Source organism: Triticum dicoccoides, chromosome 3B, assembly GCF_002162155.2.
Source record: "Triticum dicoccoides isolate Atlit2015 ecotype Zavitan chromosome 3B, WEW_v2.0, whole genome shotgun sequence".
Taxonomy (NCBI): domain Eukaryota; kingdom Viridiplantae; phylum Streptophyta; class Magnoliopsida; order Poales; family Poaceae; genus Triticum; species Triticum dicoccoides.
The window spans coordinates 795723574-795745710 of record NC_041385.1 but is presented as its reverse complement, the minus strand read 5'-3'; the positions used below and the strand labels follow the sequence as shown (position 1 = coordinate 795745710).

General features: G+C 47.2%; 2 protein-coding genes across 2 annotated transcripts; both read right to left on the bottom strand.

Moving 5' to 3' along the window:
• Window positions 1-2581: 2581 nt before the first annotated feature.
• LOC119278523 (S-formylglutathione hydrolase-like) lies at window positions 2582-7567 on the bottom strand. The gene is made up of 7 exons (XM_037559864.1): window positions 7339-7567; window positions 7136-7253; window positions 5446-5493; window positions 4278-4474; window positions 4009-4107; window positions 3850-3915; window positions 2582-2959 (listed from the first exon to the last, which is right to left on the bottom strand). The coding sequence occupies exons 1-7, from the start codon at window positions 7498-7500 to the stop codon at window positions 2777-2779; spliced, it is 873 nt and encodes a 290-aa protein (XP_037415761.1). The 5' UTR covers window positions 7501-7567; the 3' UTR covers window positions 2582-2776.
• A 7014-nt stretch (window positions 7568-14581) lies between these two features.
• LOC119282296 (leucine-rich repeat protein 1-like) lies at window positions 14582-16241 on the bottom strand. Its single transcript, XM_037562571.1, has 7 exons — window positions 16163-16241; window positions 15922-16054; window positions 15643-15714; window positions 15415-15558; window positions 15160-15312; window positions 15002-15054; window positions 14582-14893 (listed from the first exon to the last, which is right to left on the bottom strand). Exons 1-7 carry the CDS (start codon window positions 16239-16241, stop codon window positions 14817-14819), a joined length of 711 nt encoding a protein of 236 aa, XP_037418468.1. The 3' UTR covers window positions 14582-14816.
• Window positions 16242-22137: the final 5896 nt, after the last annotated feature.

Genomic DNA, 22137 nt, shown 5'->3' with positions numbered 1-22137 from the left:
CTATCGCTACTCCTATCCAGTTGATGAAAGGATGCTGATAGTCTGGGCCTAATACCAAACAAACCTCGCAGCCAAACCTAAACATCTAAGACCTGAGGTCCCAACCAGGATGCCTGCCGGGTATGGGGCACCTACCAGTCCGGCGCATTCCTCAATCAGGACGCTTGCCGGGTATGAGGCCGCCGCAGCCACCTGCCACTAATCCATCTTCAGAGCTGTATTGTTGCATCTACCGTGCCAAGTCTCTCTGCCTGCGACGGCGCCAACGAGGCGCTCCCTCCGCCTGGTCCGGCCGAAGCCCCGAGCCGGACATGCTCCCCGTGAAGCCGGAGCACGCCGGCATGATGGCCCCCGACGACGAGTCCGCCCTCAAATGGGCCAGGGAGGACTACGTCCGCGAGCAGGTGCGCCGCCAGCGTCGGGCGTACCTGGAGACCCAGCCCGTAGCCGCGCCGAGGCCCATCGCCGCGCCGAGGAGGGCGGTGTTATCGTCATCGACAGCGACGATGAGGGCTAGGCCGGGCCGTCAAGCGCTGGCGAGGGATGCAGCAGGGACGCCGCAGGTGAGGCGCGCGACGACGACGACGACGACGACAACGACGGTGACTACACCCGCTTCTACAGGCTTCTCGGCATGTAGACGGCGGCTGCGACGACGGTGGCGGCAACGACTAGGCTTTTTAGTTCGTTTTTAAGTTAGTTCATGCATATTTTTAAGTTTTTGTACAAATTTCGACGAAAAATGGCCGAGTTCATGCAAAAGTCGCCGAGTTTGCAAAAAAACTAAAACGAACTTCGCCGAACCTGCGACGACTGTGGACCTGTGACTAGGAGCGAACCGAACCCCAGGGGGCGATCTAGCGGCGGCTCACCCCCAAGCCGCTCTTTTTCGACGCCTGGGGGACCGAACGGCTGGAGATGCTCTAAATTTGTAATACAGCGGGTGGCCTGATCCGGTGGTCAACGGAAATACATAGGCACTTGTGCGGGATTAGTGCATAACCGGAGGGCTACAATGAAAAACCTTCAAAAGAGAGATAAGGTTCCATCGTTGTGCTCTGTGTGGCCAAAAAAATCAATCGACTCCGAGTTAGCTTTTACACACAGAAACCATCGCCGCTGGAGTTCGCGGGTGTCCGTTGGATGCCACAACAGTCACCGCGCCTTGCTGCGTCCTCCGGCCATGGGCCCCGCGCGCCGGTGGGTGCTGCCGCCGTCCATGGGGGCATGTGCGCATGTCCGGCCGCGGGCTTCCGGGCCGTGCCGGAAGACTGCCGGAATCCGTGGATGCGCGACCAAGAGCAGGGGCCTGAGCAGGCATCGCTGCACCATGGGCCGCCATGGCGGCGTCCCAGTGCCGCCCGCAATTGGGGAAGCAGAGGTTGAGTGTGGAGCGTCGAAACTGAAGGTGGCCGCGCTAAGCGCCGACGAGGTCATGCTGCTTCCGCGCTCGCGCGGCAAGCGCAGCGCCGTCGCGCAGGACGGAGTCGTCGGAGCGCGGCGCCGGGTGTGCACCCCGCAACCGGTGGGAGGAGCGCCGCGTTGGTAGCAGGTCCAGGTCCAAGCCACCACGCATCAGCCGGCAAAAGAGAGGACGCCGTCGGGAGCGCGGGGAACACCGCTTGGCACCGTCGCGCTGCACGGGTGCGAGCCGAGGGCTGCGTTGGCCGCCGCCGCCTCTCTCAGGCTGGACGCCGGCTGAGAGAATCCGTGGTCCGCGCACGGCATGGCGCTGTCGTTCCGTACTTCGGTTGACGTGGCCATGCACTGGAGGTCGCCGCGTGGGGTGCCTCTGCGCTGGTGGAGGGCTGCGGCGTCGCGTGGCAGTTGATGGCCACCGCCGTCTCGCAGGCTGCATGCAAGAAACACGCTGCCAGCCACATGTGCCGGTGCCGACCACCAACGCAAGAGCCGCTCGTGGGAGAGGCCTCGCCGGGGATAGCGACAAGAGCGCCGCCGATCTACGCGGATGCGAGACAAGGGGCCTCGTGTGAAGCCGATTGGGTCGCTCCGCCGGGAGAGTGCTGATAACGTGTTCGAGACCAAAAATAAAATCTCTGTCGTTAAGCAAAATGAGATGCATAAAGGATAAACATTACATGCAATCAAAATATATGACATGATATGGCCATCATCATCTTATGCCTTTGATCTCTTTCTCCAAAGCATCGTCATGATCTCCATCGTCACTAGCTCGACACCTTGATCTCCGTCGTTGCATCTCGCCAACTATGTGCTGGAGAGACGCGGCGGTCTAGAGGGATGCGTCGGTTCCAGGAGAGAGGCGTCGGTTCGGTTGCAGTAGCAACCGCACGAGGCGACACCGCTGACTTGGCACTTCGGCTGATAGCATCACCCACTACAGGTGACTGGCCAGCCATTCAGCCGCTCTTGAGGAACTGACCCACCCCGTGACGCTCGGCGTGTGTGCATGCTTTTACTCGCTCGCCCGTGGCCCAGGCCGCCACACGCGCTTTAAACGAAACGCGCTCGATCGCCACGGTACTAGAGCACAGCAGGGCCAGGCCAGCAAACTCTACCGGGTGAATTTCCAGCCAAGGCACGCACGCACAAACGCGCACTTGAGAGAGAGACGGCCGCAAGCCGTCCGTCCACATTATTTCCGCACACTTCGTCTAGTCTCAACCCAACACACGGTGCATCATCGATCCACGCATACTAACACAGAGGTGATAACAACACAGATGGTATACGGAGGCCGCTGACACGGCAGTTCTACCGATCGCATCACTCGCTACAGGCGACTAGCGGCCAGTCAGCCGCTCTTGAGGAACTGGGCGTGGTGCGCAATGTGGTCGTCGATGAAGGTGGCGATGAAGAAGAAGGAATGGTCGTACCCCGGCTGCATGCGCAGGGTCAGGGGAGCGCCCGCCGCCTTGCACGCCTCCTCGAAGTTGCCTGCCAGCAGCTGCTCCGCCAGGAACTTGTCGTCCTCTCCCTGTTCCAATCCACATAAAAAGGTGATGGGTTCAAGTGATTGTGCCAACATTACTTCCTTTTCACTGTTACTATATGATTGGAAGCAAGAGATTTAAGTAAGAAAGGAAATGGCGACCATAGGTAGGTAGCCCAGGTTGCAAACAAAGCGGGTTGTGAGATGATAAATGGCAGTGGCATGTTCTAAAAAATTCATATCCTTTAGAATCAACTCGTGTACTGTACAGGCAAACGGTTACTCTCTAGGGCCTTGTACTTTCAACTTGTTCAATCGAGCTTATCTTACTATGCACAATCGATTCCTTGATGCAGTTGTGCTGAATCGTCAAACTTCAGCTCTAGGCAGTTCAGTTGAGCATGCATAATTATAACCTCACAACATCGCACTCCCTGACAGAAAAGGGATCCTACACTTGGAATTTCTACAAGCATGTTGACCTTGGCGATATTGATAGATAGATTCTCTTACTGAAACATACAATAAACTCCTACCAATATTAACCAATCTAGATAGAAGAGACTGTCAATTGATGATGCAATCATATCTAAGCTAACCGATCATGCGCAGCTAGCATACCAATCAAAATGGCTTCATGTCTTTCAGGCACAAACTAATTTTAAATTGGTAGGCCCAATTTATAGCTAACCAATCAATTCCCTATTGTCCACGAGGATGACTCCATGTTGTCACAAATGCCTTACAACAGATCCTTGTGTCACATCAAGTGAATGGCTCGTTAGATATTGGAAGAAGGGAGGGAGGGGAATGATCTCAGAGAAGACTACATCTCACTTATACCTTCTAGGGACCTTATCCAACTACCTTGTATGCTTATGGAGATAACATGAAAACAGGAATTAGGCGTTATGCATCGCACTGTTGCATTATACCTGGTCAACCAAGATGGGAGTTGAAAGTGTGTTGCACTTCTTAACCAACAGGGTTGCATCATATTCCTGCAGTAAGCATGCACTATTAAGTATATTACATGGTCGGTTTGAGAATGGAAGGAGGGAGGGAGGGAGGGGACGATTTCAGAGAAGACTTACCTCCCATTCTGATTTAGTTGTGCCCAGATAGTTTGAGAATGCTTTCTGACCCCAAGGGCAGTTTATTGGGTTAGCAATTGGAGCAAATGCAGACACCGACTGGATAGGTAAGATAAATTCACAATGCCAAGTGAGATTTCATGGAAGTAATAACAAGAAAGTACAGATGTTGTGTGAAGTAGACACCTACAAGTTTCCTGATCTGAAAAAAGGTTCATAGATAGGAATTTCCAGATGCAGAGGGTTTAATAAATAGCGTCAAATAGTACCTTGTATTTGTCAGTGTTCTTCAAGTAGATAGTCAGTGCGCCGTGACCTCCCATAGAGTGGCCAAAAATTGATGCACATGACGTGTTAAGCTGTTCAAAGTTGTCACTTAAAACTTTTGGCAGCTCCTTCACAACATAGTCATACATGCGCCAGTTTTTCCACTTCTCATTTGTGGCATTCAAATAAAATCCAGCACCTACTCATGAATAGTCAAGATAGGAATGTAAGCCACTTCCAGCCACATGCACAGAAACATAAATCTTATCAACATGATACAATTCTTCACGTGGTACTGGCATATACGAACTCAACAAATGTAAACCAGCTGCACTTTCTAATGGACAAATTCATCAATTCATAATTACCTGATTATTTTAGAAATTGTGTAGGAGTACTTCACAATTCCATGAATAGCAATCTTATTAATGACCAAAGAATAACGCGTATGCAATCATTGCATCTTTAAGGTCAAACACATAGGTGAAAGATGAGAAAAAAAACATGGCCACGTCATATTTCTTTTTGCCATATCTGTCAAATTCACATGGTATATGATGCTTGACTTAACAGGTTAACAAAGGCCAAAGCCCAACCATGTTATAAGATCCTACATTGATGAACAAAAATCTAAACCACTAGATTTATATCTGCTGTATTTTGCATAATTAGGAATATAGACATATGGGCTGGTGGCACACTGATGGTTGAGATAAAGCGTGCCATAGTAGCCACTAGGGCAATCAGATTGCTTTCTGGCTGAGCTTTGACCAAATAGATACACAGCAATGTAATAATGAGAAGGACTATTCTTAGTTGGATGTGTTGATTAAATATTTATTGTCTCAGCAACTCCACAAGAGGTCCCATCTATTAAAAGAACGCATTAGCAGTAACCATGTGCTTATGTTTTCAACAAAACAAAAAATTATAAATATTTGCTCCATAACCAACACGATACAAACAAAGCAGCATAAATTTAATACAAAAAACAGCAAAGAGTACAGGGAATGGAAAGTTCTCAACGATCATGCAAAATATTAATATTCCATTTCTTTATGGCAATGAGAGGTGCATGCAGTTAGTGGTGGACAGTCATGTTAGTTGACAAGTCATATATCGTATAAAAAGCAAATGGCACAACAAGATTGTCTTAGTTACAGTCCTTACCAACACCAAAATCCCAACTATCTGCCTCTCCTTCTACATTTAGTCCACCTGCATGAAACAAATGAAAAGAGTGATGAGAAAAGGAAAAGGTTTAAATAAGGATCAAGAATCATATGATGTGCTCTCAACAAAAGAAAAGGTAATAAGAAGCAATAGAGATGAGATCACACTGAACCCACCACAAGTTATCTGGTAGTCAAAGCAAACAAAATACTCTCTTAGTTAGTAGAATATCAGGAACATGCCGTTGATCAGCCTAGAATGCCCTTAAAATTATTCAGACTCAACTCTACACCATCTTTAGGCTGAACAGATCTGTCCTATTACTCGACAAGGTAAAAAAAAATGAAGTGTAACATAGAGTTCATACATGCCCCAGACAAGAAGCAGATTGTGTTTTATTGGCCTCATTTGGTTATAGTGCCATACTCCAGTCCTAACAATCCCGAACCGAACAGCTAAAATGCAAGTGATTGTGCGTCAGGCAGGTGCCAAAATTTCGACGGTTAATCTTCTTTCTTCAGCTCCATACACCAGCAGCACTGTTGTGGAGAATTAGATTACTGATGAGGGTGGCTTGTTAAATCAACTAAAGTACCAGATAGCAACATGGCAATGGACCACATTTCCCATGCCAATATCTACCATACTGCATGGAACTTGACCTACTCCTGGTATTTGAAATTGATGATGTTGGATCAGTTAACACTTCTACACAGTACTCCTAACAGACACTGCAGAAAGATGATCTACTACATGGAGACTTGAGGCAATTATCACTGACAGCAGCAAACACCTTTGGATAAAATAATCCATGGATGTGTAAAATGGAAAAATACAAAATTTAAACTGGGATGATCCTTATTATATGAGTGTGGTAATAATCCCGAGCATCACCTTTACAGGTGCATAAGTTTAACAGATCCACTTGTGTGATATAGAAATCTCTCATCAGTTTTAGCATCACATATGAGTATATGACTGCATGTTATGCCTTGAAGAAACTGAGTTCATCAAACAGTCGTCAATGGTAGCTATAGCAAAAGAATATTACAATAACTGTGCACTGCCACCATTGGCATGATGTAATTACAACATTAGTGACTATAGTTACACAATTCATCGTTCCTGTGCTGTACAACACAAACATGAGTGCATCCATATGCACACACATAACATAATCCTTGAACCTGCCATACGTCCAAGTGTTCTATCAAGGGTAACTCCGACCTGATGCACAGAATGAGGCATCGGTGGTCCTTTTTTCAAAAAAACTAAGCGTAATACTTCAATTGAGATTTAACACGCATAATTTTCCGCTCACACTTTCCTGAGTGATATAAGTGAATTTGACTAAACCAAAAGGGTAGTGCAAAACATTAGCAGTGAGCCCGTGACAAACTGCGGGAAAATTGGATCATTTGCCACACTTTAGTTCCCCATTTGATAATTTGTCAGGCATATGAGCACATCCTACGGTTCATCTCCGGTGGCATCCCAATTCCCAAATCTAAAATGCATAAACTACCAAAACTTCACCAAAAAAAAAATGAACCTTACGGTGTTTTCGCCCACACTCCCCCCCCAAAATTTAATATTCCCCAAAATTGGATGGTAAGCTGCCGAGGGACCGGCAGGCATAAACCCTAGAAATTGAACGCGACGAGACAGGGGTTAAAGTTAAACGCACGCGGGGAGGTGTCGGGGGCGACGAGGGCGACGCCGTGGGCCGCGGCGGCGCGCTGGGCGCCGGACTTGATGATGAAGTTCTCGTCGGTGCAGGTGAGGCCGGAGAGCCAGTACAGCACCTGCATCAAACCCACGACAACGCCGTCAGACCTCTAGGCCGGAGACCGGAAGTACGGTCCCGGGGGCGGGAGGTAGGGCACACACGGGGAGCTTGGAGGCCGGCGACGCGGGGAGGAAGAGGGAGAAGGTCATGGGGCAGCCGAGGGAGGCGCTCTGGTGGCGGAAGCGGAGGTTGTGGCCGCCGAACATCTTGGTCTTGCTCAGCTGCTCCAGCGCCGCCGCGGGAGGGGGAGCGGCCGCCGCCATCGCGCGATCGCCGGCGGGATGTGGGGGAGTGGTGGTGGTGGGTGGAGATTGGACTGGAGGAGAGTGTAGATTCTAGAAGGGGATGGATCCCAATCCAAACTCCATGGTCACCCGGTGGCCTCTTTTAAGTGGCACCTCCTCCTATCTGTCGCTCCGTTGGTATTTTCGTTTTTTTCTTGTTTTTCTTTGGTTTTTTTTACTTTTGGGTCAAAAAAAGAAGATAATTACTTGAAAGCATTTTTAAAAAAGGGAACCCTTTTTAAAACTCCTATGAACATTTTTTAAACACAACATTAAGAAAGCATGTTTTTAAAAACTTTTGTGGACATTTTTAATATTTTATTTGTTTAGTTTGCTATTTTAAAGTGAGTTTTTTTAATATATAATTTTTAAAAATTATGAATGTTTTAAAAAATACAAACAATTTTAAGAATTATAATTTTTTTGCCAACATTGTTGAAAAATAATAATAACAAGACAAAAGACAAAAAGGTAAAAAAAACATATATAAATGAAATAATGAAAAAAGGAACATAAATAAAAATAAAGTGCCAGATTCTTCAATGTTGACAGAACTAGATTTTATGTAGACATAACTGCGGCAACTCATTCATAGTCACTTTATACGAAAGGTCTACATCTTTTTAACAAAATAATAAATAAAAATTGTCTCTTTTAAGCTCACTATGCAGCTCATTTGTCTAATCCTCAAAGTTCTAAATGTAGAGCAAGCCTTGCACCTTGATTACATATCGTCGACGAAGCAACATGTGTCTGATGTGTTTTAAGTCTCTAAGAAATGATTTTAAGTGTGTCATTTAGTAGCATTTCTTGAAAATACAATTTTTGCGATCTTTGTACAAAATCAAATCATCTACACATGATGAGTGAAATAATAATAACCGCACATTTATACTAATTTTCTTTACTTATCGCAGATTATTCACTTCACAATTTTAATCATGTTTCTCTAATAATACAATTTCCAAATATTATTTGGATAGAAAACTCTTGTGCTCAAACTCCATTCATTGTCAAAATATTGTATGACATTTTGCTAAAACTAAACATTGTTTAAATATAATTAAGGCAGGAGGCAGATGAGAAAATCACATTTATCCATGGTATAATTGTTGATTAATTAGATGTATATAATTCATGTCTATTTTCACTATTATAAATATCAAGATAGTTTTTTGTTCTTATAATGTAATATAACCCTAATAAATATCTTAATAGAAGTTTCTAGAGTACCATTGTCAAAATAATGGAAAATTAAAGAGTGTATCTCTCAAAAAACTTCCGGGATGTCTCCCCCAAAACACTTTCCTTAAAGCCATATAGCCAGGCTTAAAGTTATCAATTAATCATTCCAATAGGATCCCAAGGTATCCCAAGGTGATGATCGGGACAGGATCAACGACCCGCGGTTGTTCCAGCCCGTCGGGCTGAGGGACGTTGTCGGGCCACAAGGCCGGGAGATCGAGTTGGGTTGACCGGTTCCTCCAGGCTTGTGTAAAACATGAGAGTTATTTCTGAACAAGTAAATACTGTCAATTGCCGAAAAAGGGACAACAGTGCACTTACCACCAGCACCAGCTTGAAGGCGGAAAATCTAAGGTCTCATGGCTCGTGATGAGTCTCTTTAGTGATCCGGTAATAGTATAGCAGAAATGATTCTCATATTATTATTTTTCACAGAGGTGACTCTAAGTTACCGATCCCACGAGAGGATGCGCATTTATGACAAGGGTTTCTACCAAGCTTTTGCAAGAGTATTAAATTTCAGTTTTTGGACTGGATCGTAATCACTTTGTTCCTAACACTTGTAATAAAAATAGACATGGGCATGAAACTGTATTCTTACAACCGTAAGGATCATTGTGATATTTAATTTGTGCTTTAGAAGACACCCGTTAAAATGTGCTTGCAAACATATCGAAGTGACCCCATCCCCCGTGCCGTCCATCCTGCGGGTGACCTGGGCGGAACCCTAGCCGCAGATCTCCCTGCCCTCGCCGCCGCCAGCAGGCGCCGCCGGGCAAATCCTGCGCAGAGTCGGCGGCGGCGGGGCACTTCGGTTCTCCCTCTCACGGTGCTCGGGGTGTTGCGGGGCGTCCGCCGTGGGAGCCTGTGATCGTCGTGGCAAGCGCTGGGGCTGCGCGGTGAGTGTGTATGGCGCGCAGGTTGTGGTGCATGGACGCAGGCGTGGCTCTCATGGCGCGGCGGCAGCTAGCAGATCAGATCTCGGGGCAGCGGCCTCGATCGATGGCGCGTGGTGCGGCCTGCCTGGCGGGCGGCACCCGCGGGTGCAGATGGGGGGGCCTTCCACGGCTGCGTGGGCGATGTGGAGGCGGCGACGCTACGACGGCTCCTCAATGGCCGACCGGAGTTCCGTGGTAGGCATCGTCTCTGACTCGATCTAGTCCGATTCGTGCTGGCTACGATAGCGACTACGGTCGACGCCAATACTGCCTGGACGGATCTGGCATGTGGGCATCGATCCGGGGGAAACTCCAGGCCGGCGTGGCGGCCGCACCAAAGTCGACGTCCTCAGCACCGATTCCCTTCCTGGAGGATTCGGTGTGGATCCTTCGCCCCCACCTCTTCCATGAGCGCAGGAGAAAGCCTTTGTTCCTCTGTTTGGGCGACGATGGCACTTTGGTGTCATGTTCCTTCCTGCAGGCGTCGGCCGGGGACTGTTCAGGGTGGTGGAGTTGCTGGTAGTTCATAGTCGACGTGAGATGGCATGTAGGAGGAGCGGTGTGGCATCAACCGTATCGTCGGCGGTGGATCTTGGCACCATGGTGCAGTGGAGACTCGGCGTCTGAAGCGTGGAGATGGACTCGCGCAGGAGGAGGAAGCTGTCTGGCGTCATGGTGGCGTTGATGGCAGAGAGGCCTCGCAAGGTCGGTGCATCAGTTCTGCTCTGAGGATGGACCGATGGAAGATGGAGCTGACGGCCCTTGCAGTATGCGGTGCTCACTGGAGTGTGCCGGACCGGTGTGGGGCCCAATCCAGGTAGTGGCTTGGATGGGACACCCGGCTTTTAGATGTTAGGATTTTGTGCGGTGTCTGTTTGGCATTAGGTCCGGACATTCTGCACACCTTCATCAAAGGGATAGGAGTAGCAACAACTTGCCAAGATGTTGGCTTCGGGCTTATTGATGTATCACCTTTGTATGGTCTTTGTGAATAATTAATAATATGGCTGCATGCATCGTCCAGATGCAGAGGCCAGGGATACATCCTCCTTTTCTAGAAAAACATATCGAAGTGAGGGATGTGTCAAAGTACGTCTTCACCAGAACGTACCCTACATCTTGGCCCTATCCGTCGTGTCCCTGTTGGCAACACACAATGTCATTGGAGCAACGTCATGGATGCAACCTCATGTTGTTTGTGGCCTATGTGGCCATGACAGCGTGTATCGAGATGTGATAGCATGATGCTGGCCGCCTCCTCTGGATTTTCATCAAGCAGCTCGAGGGCGTGCATGACATCGTCAGACAAGAACCTGCCACGATCACCCACTTCAATGGTGAGGAAATGGCCGGTGTGATTGCCATCGTCCATCTCCTCACCATTGAAGTGGGTTTAGAACGTGTCGAGGGTTAAGCAGCTCGATGACGTTCTTTGGTGCATGCTGACCGCGCCTCGTTGCGCAAGCCGATGACGAGCTGGGAGACGAAGAACTTGTGATTCTAGGGTCCAGAGGGATCAAATGATACATTATTGTTTTCGAACGCCATGTGGTAGCCGACAACAGTGCCTGATTTGTTGAGGTGATGTAGGCGGTGGAGCAGCTTGTCGAACTCGTCCCGCCCAAGCTTGGTGTGCACCGCCGCAGTGAAAGTGGACCAATCGCCGAGGCCAGATAAGCGCTTGTACGTTTGACATCACAACGCGACGTGTCCTTGCATGTATAACATGGTCGTGACCACCCACTGCTCCGATAGAGTTCGGTAGAGATCAAAGTAGGTCCGGCAGAGGTCGAGCCAGATGCACGGTGAGTCACCCCGAAGCGTGAAAAATCATGCTTCAATGGCTTGTGATCATAGTTGTCGCACGATGGCGGCTGTGGGGAGTGTTTGCGGTTATGTGTACCCAGGGACGAATCCTTTGCAGCACGAACTTGGTTTGCGCGGAGGGCGTGGCTTGCGGCAGCTGCCCCGAATCGATCTACCCTGCTTGGTATTCTGCGTCTCATCACCGGAGCAACAAGTCACCCTTCGCCCTAGGTGTTACGGCCGATTAAGGAATTGTGGTGTGACGGCGGATCAAAACTAGGCTAGGAATATCAAATATGTAACGACCCTTGCGGATCGAATAGAAGGGATCGGTAGATTCTGCGGATGAGTTGGCTGGAGCATGAATTCAATATGGTATCCCAGTCAAGAGATCTTGAGTTCAAGGCCCTGCCAACGCAATATTAAATAAAACGATTCTGCGGCCTACATCGATCCCACGTCAAGGACAAAAATAACCTAGACGTGAGGGGGAGTGTTGGAGTTTAATGTCCGGCCCTCTCCTTAGATTGGTTGCATTGGTTAGAGCATGCACTTCCACATGGTATAAGAGCGGTTTGTCCAACGATGTCGATCATAGGACCTTCCACCACTTCTGCAGTGCGCCGCCCCCGGGGAGATTAATCTCCTCTCTTCGGGGGCGCGGCACCCAATCGATCAAAGATCAGATTGGTTCCGTAGATTAGTTTAGATGAATTCTTCAAAGTTTGAGTTTCCAGTAGATTAGTTTCCTTTTGCCACAAATAAATCCATGATCTAGAAGATCCGGTGAAATCAGCGCAGAAATAGCAGCAGGGGCATCGAGTACTCCATCGCTCTCCGGCGGCCACGTGCATCAGCCTTCAGACGACGCGCCCAAAGAGACAATCCGACACGACGCTCAGGTCGCGCGATCCAGAAGGCAGCCGCCGCTGGTTTCTTTCGCAGCATACGAGATCCGATCTCCTGCGTTCGTGAAGGCGCGACATCCGGCTTCTACGGCTGCATGGTGCGACTCAAGGCGGCGCTCCCTCGGCAGCCGGCACCAACATGCAGGTCATCTGTGGCGCCTTCCCGACTGCAATCTCGCACATGCCCCAAACCGATCGAAGCAGCAACACAAATCGCCCTCGCCAGCCGAACGATAATGGCGCCACACGCATCCTCGCAAGGCAGAGTCGTAGGGCCCGATGCAAGCATGCGACGCATCTGCATGCCCTCGTACAAGACAGAAACAAAAGCCCACGTGCTTGCATGTGCATGTGCATGTGTTAGGTCAAGCCTGCGATCGGATGGATTTGGCCGCACGTCTCTACTTCACCCCGACGCGCTGCAACTCCTTCGATTTTCGCCATCGAAACTCCATCAACGCCGTTGCTTCAGTGACGATCACGGACACAGGCGCCTCCTCTGCTACAAGGCCGACGACGCGACCTTCCACTTGGCGATTCCGACGGTTGTATGCAGCCGGCGGTACACGTGCGGTTGCACGGGAGGGCGAATTTCCTTGCACACTGCATCGACCCCACCGCGCAGCACGGCTGCGCAACGATGGTCTTCTGCACCGGAGCTTCTTCAGCTATTCTCCATCGAGCATCATCGGGATCCGGCTCCACGCATCTCCAGCTCCATCGACCCGCGCGACTCCAGCATCGGCATCTAACGGACGCGCCGTCAAGCAGCAGCAGTTTTGCGGCACATCTACTCCTACACGGAGAGGTGCAGCCAGCCGAACACCTCTACACGGAGCTGGCCTGATGCAACTGCATGGACATCTACACCACCGATCGACACCTCTGCATCGACCCCGTTCCACTTCATCGACCTGTACGACTAGCCAGGCTACGAGCCAACCTTCTTCGTAGAGCACGCCTAATCTCAACATGCACCGTCCGCACACCAGGCCGGTGTGGAACGAGATGCAATCTTCATCGACTTTTCCGGCAAGACACGGCATCGACACTTCGCCGCTGTGAGGGACACCTTCAAGCGATTCATCATCATCGACAAACCGCTGCAACGCCATCACTGACACTTCATCGCCAAGGTTTTCATCAACGTCGTCTTCACCAACATCTTCATCAACACACTGCCGCTGCCTTGTCCACAAGATGGACACCTAGCGTCCTCTGACAGACTTTTCTGCAAGACGCGGCCTCGACGACGGCAATGACCGCGTCACGACGACGGCATCGACCGCGTCATCCACGACGGCATGACTGCATCGACATGGCGTCACTATAGTGATGACCCTACACGGCCACACGGTTCTGGCAAAATCGATGTGTGCTCGATGGGCTTCCTTCGGTCTTGGCAAAACCGGTGGACTCATCGCCGACGGCACCCTCTGACATCCGCAAGGTGCATCATCCACGTCTGCAGTTCCGTCATAGCGACTTTTTTTTTGGCGCCTCCGGCTTTGTGCGGCTTCATAATCCACGACAATTACACCATCGACCACGACTACCTCGACCACGGCTACACCATCATGATTGGCTACCTCAACATTAATGGCTACGTCTACAGCAACCTCATTGGCGACAACTCCAGTCAACAACGTCCGCCTCGTCACTTGCATCCATGACACTCCCGCTGTGACTGCGGGAAGGAATAGAGGAGAAGGCAGGAGGGCACCAGAAGGGGACGCAGTCACCGCCCTAACTGCCGACCCATCAGAGACGCAGTTGATGATGGCGCAACGGAGAAGACGACAAAAGAGCAAGACTTCAAATTCAGTCGTAATCGTCCGCTTCACTCCCGCTACGACTGAGGGGGAATGTTAGAAGTATAAACGTGATTAGCTAGAGATAAGGAGATGAAGATAGACTTAGTTTAAATACACAATATATTGCCTTGTACTCCAAGCCTCTTCTACGTTGTACTCTATATATACCCCTACGAGGGTCAGATCAATACAACACACAATTCTAGGTTTTCATACTTTCCACACGGTGGGGTGGCGAGGAGAAGGTGAAATCAAGGAGGAAGAAGGGGAGTAGGTGAGATTCACAGAAGGGGATGAGATAGTTTCACATACTTTTCCTTCAACGTGAACAGTACTGTGCACACCGATACAACATTAAATACCATTCTTATCTGAACCTTCTTCAGTTAACTGAACTCCACCTCCTAGTAACCTTTTCATAGGATATGCGGGTAAAAGGTTGCTAGTAATTACAATGCATTCAACTAAAACTTCCTCCCTTTTCCATTTTTGCTTGAAACGGAGGTAAGCCCCCGGAGTCCTGACAGAATAGAGGTCTACAAAAGCTCAGGCTGCAGCTACAGCTCCTGCCAGCAGTTTCAGAATTAAAAATCATTTAGTTTATTCTTACATAAGTTCAGGTTGCCACTACTGCTCAGCTTGTAGTGGATGACCGTAGCCACTGCAAATGATTCCAATCCGTTTAGATATATTGTACACATCAAAAATATACAACTGCATAACAATTTAATCCGTCAGAGTTCCAGATCACAAATATATGGATCCCTACCTCTTGGTTTAGATGATCTGACGGTGCCGGCAAGATTGTTCTTGGCAACATTTCTGCGCGAAGGTAAAGAAATATTGTAAGAGGAAGTCACTGGGAAGGAAAGAAAGGAAGGAAGTGGATGCAATTTCTGGTGTGTGAAACAAAACCGCACTACTCACAGTTCAGTCAAGTCCCCAACAAGAACAAGTGAGAGGATCTCCAGGGGCACCGTGCCGCTCAGCATGTTCTCCTGAAGCTCCAGCTCGACAAGCTTCGTCAGACGGCCCAACGACGCCGGTATAACTCCCGCCAGTTTGTTCCCATGCAACCTCCTGAAGATAGGCACCAGCAGATGGTTTTCAGCACTTGGAGACAATTAGAATGCATTTTAGCATCTCGTCATCTGAAAAATGTTGCAGCAAGACTCATCATACAAGAAACGCAGGGTCCCGACTGCCCCAAGCGAGGAAGGTATCACGCCGGTGAGATGGTTGTCGTAGAGATCAAGGCTGACCAGGCGTGTCAGGTTGCCCAGGGTCGTTGGTATTGGTCCACTCATATTGTTCCCGTATAGCTCCCTATGAACATGAGAAGGTCATTCTGTGGAAATTTTTGAGTGTAATTTGACAAGTCTGCACTTTGCAGCAAGTTGCAGCACTTACAGGTACTGCAGATTCTTCAGTTGTCCCAGTTGAGGAATCAGGGTGCCTGAGATGCCCGCGTTCCCCAAATCCCTGCACGGTGAGGAATAACACAAGTATGATTTAGTTAGTATGTAGAGATTCAAGAAGAATGGTGCAATTTTTTGTCCAAATTAAGAGTTTCTTGATGTTGAAATTTTTGGTGCAAACTGCATGCAGACAAGCAGAGTGGTAACTTCCTATCATCATGAAACTAATTTGGACCTTCAGAGCAGGAAGGAGAAAAGAGATGTGGCATACACTCGGGTGACGGAGTTGTCGAGGTTGCAGGTGACATGGAACCAAGTGCAGGGGTTGACAAGCGTCGGATCCCAGCTCGTCAGCACGTTGTTGGGGTCCTTCCACACCTGCCTTTGCGAGTAAAGGATGTCGCCTTCGGGTACCAACAAATTGTACGTGATTCAACACCAAATATTTGAGCAACAAGTAAGTCACTTGAGACTTGAGAGTAGCAAAAGTAATTAGCATGTACTACCAGTACCTTCAGTGTTGCTGCTGGCCATGGTTGCAAGAGCAAGGAGGCCCACGAGGAGGAGCGCTGCTCCGGTCTGAGCTGCCATTGCCGGAACCGTGAGGTGTAGCACATATGCACGGGTCCTTATATGCAGTTCTACGGGGTTACAGATCGGATAATGGTGCTCTGGGTCGTACCAAGGCTTTGAAATTTCCCGGTCCGGCCTAGGCTTTTTGTCCTCTGCTGACCTTTATCTTGTGCTCTTGTGGCGAAAACTGTGCAAGTAACTCGTGTATAATTTTTGCTATTTTGACCAACGAAAGCCCAGCTGAAATGCTGGAAGAATTGTACCATATACATCGGCCTGCAGAGTAGGCGCGCCATGGTCCATGGGACCCTCCGCTCGAGATAATTCATTTCACAATCGGTCTCCCGCTCTTCCACTCAGGCAAACTGACTCGACTCTTCAGCTAAAAACACATGTTGGACTGACCTTTCTGCAACTTTTCGGCCAGGGCAGGCCGGTCAAGATGTGCCAAATCGACAGCTTCCTGCTGGAAGGACGTGGGTTTTGATTTGGACGTGGTGAAGGATTTTGTTCTTCACATCAGAAAAAAATTGCACCATTTTGGTACCTCGACAGTACGACTACATTTGGAAGTTTAGATCATGGAAGGGATGCATGTTTCAAGAAAAAAAAACACACTGCTTCAGCGCCCCAAACTTGTTTAAGTGACATGTGACAGGCATAGACCAGGGCAACTTCGATAAAACTTCCTTTTACAATAGGGTGAAGGGTGAAGGGTAGAAGTTAAACTAGGAACTATATCTTCGTTACTGGACCAGTTTTTCTCTTGATTTTTAACAGAGCCATCTCACGCCAAATCAAGTGGAGAGCTTCGGATGTGAATATCATTATCGTCATGTTTTGAAAGCATCGTCTATATAGTATTGACACCATGGCCGATAGAAACCTGTGCACTGTCTCCCTACCAAAGGGCCAGAGCACCACTTTTTCCTAGGCAATCCATATATACAATTGCCTAAAACCAAAGGCACCATTAAACTTGTCCATAGCCCCCACTACCTCACCCCTATTGGCAACCATTTTGTCACTACTATCAATACAAACCCTGCCCTCTTTTTGTTTGACACAAAAATACAATCACTGAGTTGTAGAATCATATCAGCTCTCCGAGTTCACCCATTATCAAGTCCATCCCAAGCCTCGACAATTCCAAACCAAGAGGATCATTGGTCCCGATGTATGTGATTTGGTTCCGAGATCCTATCAAATCCCGAAACTGTTTTTTGTCGCTTGTCACCCACAAACCCATATGCTGGAGTGCATGCCTATCAACATCGTCCTTTAGGACCCAAGCCTGCTTTTCACTCCTCTTCTTTGACCTAGGGCTCATGTTATGGTAATAATTGTGTGAGCTCACCCTTCGGTCATGCCCTTGGTCCGCAAAGGAAAGTTCTGGGCCGTCCCTCATGAACAGGATATCGCTCACTACTAGGAAAAAGCCTAGCAGTAGCGCGGGTTTTAGGGCTATCAGTAGCGCGGGGTCGCGCGCTACTGATAAGGCGCTACAGCTAACACTTAGCAGTAGCGCGTTACTACCAGCGCTACTGTTATAGCTACTTAGCAGTAGCGCTTATCGTACAAACGCTACTGCTAATCTAACTAGTAGTAGCGTTTTTCGCACCCCGCGCTACAACTATTCTGTTTTACATTTTTTTTTAATTTTTACGCCGCACTACCGTTTATACCCCGTTATAAATTTTTTGATACAGTACCAATTACGAGGTTGTTATATCATTATGTCCATTGTGAATTAATATATCATTGTGAGGAAGAAACATGGATTAGATTCATTTGGATGAATCAAAAGTTGAATTAGGACGACGATCCTACTAATTCAATTTTTGGTCACTTTTGACCCATCCACATGAATCTAATGTGCGTTCATTCCACCTATGATATATAACTAATCATGATCATAATAACAAATCATCATGATAATCATGATGAACATCATGGGAATGACTCTCCGTTTCTGACTGGCAACAATAAGCGCACACATGACATAGGTCTGAGCTCGGCTCATCCAGGAAACATGATGCGCGCGTGATGCGAGGCGGAGGAGGAGCGCACGGGAACTACCCCTCTTCTCAAGCTCCAATAGCATGTAGAAACAAATTCCTTATAAAGGGCTAAAGTCTCTTTATCCACTGGCGGGTGGTACCAAACATCTGCCACCTAGTCATAACACCCACCTGGGGCCTTAGATATTTTTCTGAAATTGTTGGATGGGCTCTAAGGCCCACCGCATATTTCAAGCTTGTCAGGTTGTTTTGCTTGCACACATGAATGCCAGTAAGAATTATTGGCTAAAGCGAAACTCGGGGTTAATTTCAACCTAGCTTGTCAAGTCATATAGCTGAACCTAATGTGATAATGACGTGAATGCAAAACTTCATCATACTTTTGGTGATGAGTCTCGATCCCTCAAGTACATTACTACTCAAGCACCGTTTCACTTAGTTTAGTTCTCTTTCATTTCTTGTTTGTAGTTTAGTTAAACACTCTTTTTTACTCGTCTTCCTAGCAACCGACCATAGTAGGCTATTTCCAAACTCCGATTTGGGTGCGTATGGAACTGCGTAAAAGTGACAATGCATTTGCTGGGTTTGTGGTCCCATCCTATTCACTCCCACTAGGACCGACATTCACTTATCACGAAAGTGATACAACAGCCCTGTGCACTTGCAGGACATCAAGCACTTTCTGATGCCATTGCCGGGGAGCATATCGCTTGGTTATTACTTACCCCTTGCATATAGTTTATTTACAGTTTGTTGCTAGTTAATCAAAAATACCAAAAAAAAACTTTTTCTTTGAGATGTCTTCTATAGGAACAATTGTGTCTGCACGGAAAGAAATTAAAGAGAGAGAAAAATCTATGCTCAATGCCTTTATTATTTTAAAGGTATTGAAGTGGGTGATAAACTGGAGGCACTGTATTTTTGCGCTCAAGGTATATTTAAGTTCCCTTCACTTTGTGAGCATTGCAGGTGCAATTGCCATATGAGCTTCGGCTGCAAATTTCATCCCAACCCTATTGTAGCATCATACAACTATGCTTGCCACATCTTTGATTATGTTGAAATTATTGAGGAACCAATGCTATATTTAGAGCCTCTGAACTTATGAATAGGGTGAAGGAGCTCACTCACAACATAAAGAGGTATTGAAACATATGAGCATGTTAGAGAATATCATAATTGGTGCATTTTTTAACAATCTTCATAATGCCCCTTTTGTTAAGATTATGAGAAGAAGGTTGCCGATTCCCAAGCCTCTATGTTGTAGGAACATAGTCTCATAAAAGAATCTAAGAAAACAATCGAGCGATGGGAGTAAAACATCCAAGCAGACACTGTCAAAAAGGTATGTCTAGGGGATAAGCCGGAGAAGGAACATGGAGAAGAAGATGGAACGACTGCTATCCAACAACTCCTCCTGATCATTGTAAATTTCTAGACACAATAAATGCCCAGCTCGATGATCATTTATCACTCTATGTTCTATTAGAGCTTTGGTGGAACCTATTGAGACAATGCTTGAATGTTCTCCACCAGAGGATATTGTGAGAGTTGATGTCTCAAAGTTATTTGTTAGGGATGAACTAGATATTGCCATTGTTCCTGATGTGCCTCTAATGACTCTGTTTGATAAAACACCAATTGGCATTCTCCTTAGGGATGATATAGCATAAAAGGAGGGGAGTTGCTTGCATTGCAAGAGATATCAAAAAGTGATGCAACCACCATGGTGTCTGATTATTCCTCTACACATGTCAATTTGTCGATATGGGAAAAAACCCAAATTGCATATCCGGAAATTGATCTTGATGGTATATAGGTTTATTTTCTGCAGGCTCTCCGTGGACCTCCTTTGGAAAGTAAATTGCAAAGTCTTATAGATGACAATAGCCTTGATATAGAATTTGCAAATTTGGATACTAAATGTCTAGGTACACTGAAGAAGAAGAGGGTTATGATTTCCTAGTAGATCAGTATCCACTCGGTTATGAAAATATTGTCAAATTGCAATTACTAACCTTGCAGGCATCTCTATTGAACCGAGTGCATTGGTTCTCGCTAAGGAGTGAGTATGAATTTTCATATATGATATTGATACTCCGCAAGCGAGTACAACTTCGACGAGACTTTGCTATGAGGTTCTCCAAACCCCGATCGGGGGTTGGCCTCACACTCAGGGTTGACATACCTTGGTATCCAGGTGGATGAGCTAATGGAGCGCTGAAGCCCAACTACATGGCTATAAAGAAAGCCCTTCTTCAGAGACAACCCGGAAGTAATAAGGTGTCCTTCTTAGTTTTGTGTCTTTGAATCAAGTTGCATTGGAACTTTTGCTTATGTTGAGTAGTTTTTATTAGATTTTATTTTGGAATATTTTTTATGGTATTTTTTTAGCGTATTAGTAGCTTGTATTTTGTTGCATACCTCCTCATATGTGCCTAAAGTGAGGAGGGAGCACAACAATTTTTATGAAGTTCCGCAGCTACAGAAAAAAAAGACGGCATGGAATAGGACTGCCCTCGTCGTACCCACGCTCATATCAGCTCGTGGTTGTGAGCAACAGAAGGTCCAGAACGAAAGACAGTCTGTGGTATGAGTGCTCATGCTCATGCTTGTGGTCGTAGAACTGTCGGCCATGCAAGAGCATCTCTACAGAGCGATCGATGGGGTGTGGTACGACCGCTCACGCTCGTACTTGTGCTCGTATCTGAAGACAACCCCGACAAATAGAAACCTCCATATTCAAAGGCAACGTTTGGTACAAGTGTTTGTGCTCCCTCAACGTGGACTCCTACTGAAGGACGACACTCAACGTGGACTACCAGAACGGACGACGACATCCAGTATGACCACACCTGGTCGTGCTGCCGCTCTTACCAGGCAGGAAAACCCTCCAATTGATTCATTTTCGACGTATGAGGTCGCCCAGGTGTTTTTGAACTATTATTTGCTTCCTAAATTTTATTATTTACCTTCAAAGCTTCCTGACCAATCATTCTGTTTAGCAATTATGCTTCCTTTTCCCGGTTGGCATACGAACCCTGCCATATACAGAATCAATACTTTTTATTTTTAGTTATTTTCGTAGGGGTTTGGGCCTTATGTGTTGACATGTACGGTATGGTGCCAACCGTATAAGGATCCACACATAAGCCACTTGGTTGCTTCACCATTCGAAATTCATCAACAACTGCCCGATAAACTTTTCAGATTCAAATCTCGCTCAAATAAAAGCTGCTTAGTAGTGAGTTTCTCGCCTTAAGTGAGGATCTCTTTTTTAATTAAGCGCTTAGGAGCTATACAATCGTGTTTTGTATTTTTTTTTCTCGCACCCACTTCATCTTAATCTAGGAATGAATATGACTTCCAGACCTAATTTGTTGACTTAAGTGTGGTGCTCAGGTTAATAAACCGATCTTATTGAGACAATTATGTTTCATCATTTTTGTGCTAATCCTTTGTGCCAAAAAATAAAAAATCCCAGAAACACAAAAATACTTTGTTTTCTAATGTCAGTTACCACATGCTTGAAATAGCAATTGGATATGCTTTGACGCGATGTGATCTGTGCACGTTAGTTAACATATTCCATGAAACGTGAATCAGTACTCGTCTGTACTTGTTGAGAACATATACTAATTAAGTCCAGGCAAGATAGCGAATCTACAAAGCAGATTAGTAATCTATTTTTCATCCCGGCTCGAGATACTTACTGTAAAAACGCCCCACCCAGCCACCCTCCTAGGCAAAGCCCATGTGGCTTATAGTGGCGGCGGCCTCTGCTGCAATCTGTACTGCAGGGCGCTATCACGAGGCACATCATCGGTGGTAGCAGGGAGGCTCAACATTGACGGTGCGGAGATGCACTGTGCTACAAAGGTCGTTGCCACTCC

Coding starts and splice junctions, on each gene's coding strand:
- LOC119282296 (XM_037562571.1), bottom strand. CDS start 16,241: ATGGCAGCTCAGACCGGAGCAGCGCTCCTCCTCGTGGGCCTCCTTGCT. Junction 16,055..16,162: donor GGCCAGCAGCAACACTGAAG/GTACTGGTAGTA, acceptor TGGTACCCGAAG/GCGACATCCTTTACTCGCAA. Junction 14,894..15,001: donor CAGATCATCTAAACCAAGAG/GTAGGGATCCAT, acceptor AATCATTTGCAG/TGGCTACGGTCATCCACTAC.
- LOC119278523 (XM_037559864.1), bottom strand. CDS start 7,500: ATGGCGGCGGCCGCTCCCCCTCCCGCGGCGGCGCTGGAGCAGCTGAGC. Junction 7,254..7,338: donor CGCCGGCCTCCAAGCTCCCC/GTGTGTGCCCTA, acceptor GGTTTGATGCAG/GTGCTGTACTGGCTCTCCGG. Junction 4,108..4,277: donor AGAACACTGACAAATACAAG/GTACTATTTGAC, acceptor TTACCTATCCAG/TCGGTGTCTGCATTTGCTCC.